This window comes from Herpailurus yagouaroundi, unplaced genomic scaffold, assembly GCF_014898765.1.
Source record: "Herpailurus yagouaroundi ecotype Mexico unplaced genomic scaffold, PumYag 66669, whole genome shotgun sequence".
Classification (NCBI taxonomy): domain Eukaryota; kingdom Metazoa; phylum Chordata; class Mammalia; order Carnivora; family Felidae; genus Herpailurus; species Herpailurus yagouaroundi.
The window spans coordinates 1-3,749 of record NW_024419586.1 but is presented as its reverse complement, the minus strand read 5'-3'; the positions used below and the strand labels follow the sequence as shown (position 1 = coordinate 3,749).

General features: G+C 61.0%; 1 protein-coding gene across 1 annotated transcript; it reads left to right on the top strand.

The window, feature by feature from the left end:
• Positions 1 to 210: 210 nt before the first annotated feature.
• On the top strand, positions 211 to 3,743 carry LOC121024659 (dynein heavy chain 17, axonemal-like; the record flags this gene model as incomplete). The annotated part of the gene is made up of 4 exons (XM_040466858.1): positions 211 to 611; positions 2,947 to 3,229; positions 3,326 to 3,499; positions 3,715 to 3,743. Coding segments are annotated over exons 1-4 (590 nt in total), but the record flags the coding sequence as incomplete, so codon positions are not given.
• Between the last annotated feature and the right edge of the window lie 6 nt (positions 3,744 to 3,749).

Sequence of the window (3,749 nt, the reverse complement as noted above, 5' to 3'; positions counted from 1 at the left end):
CTGGCCCTGGGGAGTGAGGGTCTGTCTGGAATGGCAGCAGCATGGGTGCAGGGCACAGATATGGAAAACTTTCTTGCCTAAATGGCGCGTGACATAACGTGGCAGGACGTCTAACATCTTGGAAGACAGAAACAGAATTCAGAATGATCTAGAAATAGTGGAAGACGACGATTCTTACTTGGGTGGAACAGGGAACACAAGAACTCTGGGGTGGGGGGGGGCCCGGGCCACGCTTTCCAGAAGCAAATGTGGTATCACAGTGATGCCCTACGTGGTGCTCACTTTGAGAAGCCTCCTGTGTTGTCTAGGGGTGGGACAGGTGTCAGGGACATCTAGGGAAGCTGGCTGGTGACGAGCACAGGTGCACGGGCCCTCTTTGTTCTGAGATGCCCCGGTGTGATGAACCATCAGGACAATGGCACGTCGGCCGCTGAAAACCCACAGGCCTGACCCCCTTCCCAGGTCCTCACTCTGGCCAGCAACGAGCGAATCCCCCTGAACCGCACCATGAGGCTGGTGTTTGAGATCAGCCACCTGAGGACGGCCACCCCGGCCACCGTCTCCAGAGCCGGGATCCTGTACATCAACCCCGCAGACCTGGGGTGGAACCCGTGAGTTGGGTTTTCGCTTTTCCGTTCCAAACTGGCAGAGAAAGGCGAGGCTGGTGGCGTTTCCGAGTCGCCTGTGCGGGCGTGCGGGCATTCGCTCAACAAATTCCGCACGCAGGGCCTCCCCCGGGCCCCGGGTCACGGCAGCGGAAGGACCGGCGACAGCCGTGTAAACACGAGGTGACTAGCACACGGCCCCGTGCGCCGGGAACCCTGCAGGGAAGTGTTCCCGAGAGGAAGGCGCAGTTTGGGCTGACACCTGGCGGGAGAGGAAGTTTTCCAGGCGGACAGAAAGTGCAGGGAGCTCGCCGGGCGAGAACCAGCCTTGACGGGAACGTGGCGGGGCGGGGCGGGGTGGCTAGAGGGGGAGGTCCCGGGGTCCCGGTGGCGGTCGGGTGTCCGTGGACGGAGCATCAAGCCTGAAGATGCTCTTGGCAGGAAGGAGCTGATACTGGACCGGCCTGCGGGGCCCACACGGGGGCCCTTTCTGGGGTACAGAGGGCCGGCCACGCCAGGGGACGATGGGTGACCACTGGGGGCGGGGAGGAAGGGACAATGTGAGAAATGCTCAAAATCTTAAGAAATGGAAGATCTGGCATTGATTCGGGGGCCCGAACCCAAAATCAGAGTGTTGGAGGGTCTGGTTCCACCCAGAGGCCCCCAGGGAGCCAGCGCCCCAGGCCTTTCTCTGGGCCGCCCGTGGCCACGGCCGAGGCTCGTGGATGCCTCACCCGATCTCTGCGTCCACATCCACATGGCCACCTTTCTGTGTCTCTCGTGGTCTCCCCTCAGTCCCCTTTTCTTGTAGGGACAGTCATGGGATTGGGGCCCGCCCTCATTTCGGGATCCTAACCTTGACTACATCTGCAAAGACCCTTTTCCAAAGAAGGTCACATTTATGGGTCCTGGTGGACGTGTGTTTTGGGAGCCGCTACACCACACGTGAGAGTTTCCAGGGTGGGAAGGCGAGGCAACAGGAGGGAGGCGGAGGGTTCAGGGGCACCCCGGGGGTGGGGGTGGGTAGGAAGGAGAGAGCCGAAAGGAAGCCTTGTGCCAGGAGTGGTTCTCGAGGCCCCCGGAGGAAGGACCAAGCCGGTGAGCGGCTGTTTGGGGACGAGGTGGGGGGGGAGTGAAGAGGGCAGGGGGCCAACACGCGCCCCCCCGACCCCCGGGAGGAAGACATCCCTCCCATGGGGGACAGCAGTGACTTGAGGCCGGGAGACCGCAGGGCACATCCCAGAGCAGGAAGGGGAGCAAGGTTTCCCCCTGGGAGCCGGGCGGGGGCTTACCACGCTTTGCCCACGGACACAGATCGTGGAAAGGATCGCTCTGTCATTCTGGACAATCCAGGGTGCAGCGGGGCAGACGTTTTAGCTGCCGGTCCTCCGTCCTGATGGAGGCACGGTAGGAATCAGAGCCTGTCCTCGGGGTTGCGGATGCCAGGCTAGCCGTATCTGGTGACGTGAGCCCCCCGCTTCTGCCCCATCCTGGAAATGATGCGCTCGCTGACCCACGAGGGGGCCGGACGCTGTTTATGCTTTAGGCAGGCCACTTAGCGCTCACGGCAGGCCAGGCTCCCTTCTGCAGGCTCTAAAAATATCAGCCCAGGCAGTCCTCACTCCCACTCAGAAGTGAAAAACCTGGGAGCCAGACACGTTGAGTAACTCGCCCAAGCTGCTGCTGGCCGAAGGGGATTCAAGCCCAGGCAGCAGGCTCCAGAGTCTGTACCCTCGCCCTTGGGGTGGCCCGCTTCTCAACAACCCACGCCAGCAGCGGGTGGACACCAGACAGGCCAACACGGGTCCTCAATGGTTCCCTATTGCATTAGTTTGGACGCCTCCGTAGAACGTGACAAATTCATCTCAAACTAGCTGAAGCAAAAAAAAAAAAAAAAAAAAAAAAGGTTGGCTCAATTCACCAAGCGGTGCTTCAGGCACGGCTGGATCCAGGAACTCAGATGATCTAATGAGAGGCACCTGTTCCTCTGTCTTCCCTTCCCTTCCTATCCCCCTCCCCCTTTCCACACAGACGATGTGAAATCTTTCTCCTCCCCTATGTCCAGCTCTGCCCCCATCAGTAGTGGCTTCATCTGGGGTAGCGAAGATGTCTCCCAGTCGTTCTAGGCTACAGGACCCCCTATGGCTAGAATGCCAGAGGCAGAGCACACCCCCACAGCCCCGCCACCCCCGTCAGACCCTCTCAAGGTCTGCGTCTGGCCGCATCACCAGGCAGGAGCGCCAGAGTCACTCAGAGGCGCCAGGGATGTTCACCAAGGGGAGGGAGGCCACGCGGGCCCGCCACGGTGGCCCCACCACCCAGTGCCCCCCGTCTCCCCCAGGGTAGTGAGCAGCTGGATTGAGAGGCGCAAGGTGCAGTCGGAAAAGGCCAACCTCATGATCCTCTTTGACAAGTACCTGCCCACGTGCTTGGACAAGTTGCGTTTTGGGTTTAAGAAGATCACGCCCATACCGGAGGTCACGGTCATCCAGACCATCCTGTACCTGCTGGAGTGCCTCCTCACAGAGAAGAGCGTGCCGCCCGACTCCCCCAAGGAGCTGTACGAGCTCTACTTTGTGTTTGCCTGTTTCTGGGCCTTCGGGGGGGCCATGTTCCAGGACCAGGTGAGCGGCTGCCCCCCCCCCCCCCCGCCGGGGAGCCAGCCGTCCAGGCGGGGCCTCTGGGCGTCCCTAGCCGGGCTCCGGTTTGCTTTTCAACAGCTTGTGGACTACCGAGTCGAGTTCAGCAAATGGTGGGTCAACGAGTTCAAGACGATCAAGTTCCCCTCGCAGGGAACCATCTTTGACTACTACATAGATCCCGACACGAAAAAGTTCCTGCCGTGGACAGAGAAAGTGCCCTCCTTCGAGCTGGACCCCGACATCCCGCTGCAGGTGCCCGCCCCGGGGTGGTGACAGTTGGGGAGCGGGACTCAGCGCCCTGTCTCACACTTCTTGACGGGTCACCGAACACACACGATTTTCAACAGTAAACCCGGGGACTTGGCAAACCGTTGGGTCTGCAGGTTAGCCGGGAGGTGGAAATCAGAGGTGCAGGACGTCTGAGGGTCACGACTCCTCCCCCCCCCACCCCCCCACCCCCGGCCCAGGCCTCTCTGGTGCACACCACAGAAACCACGCGTAT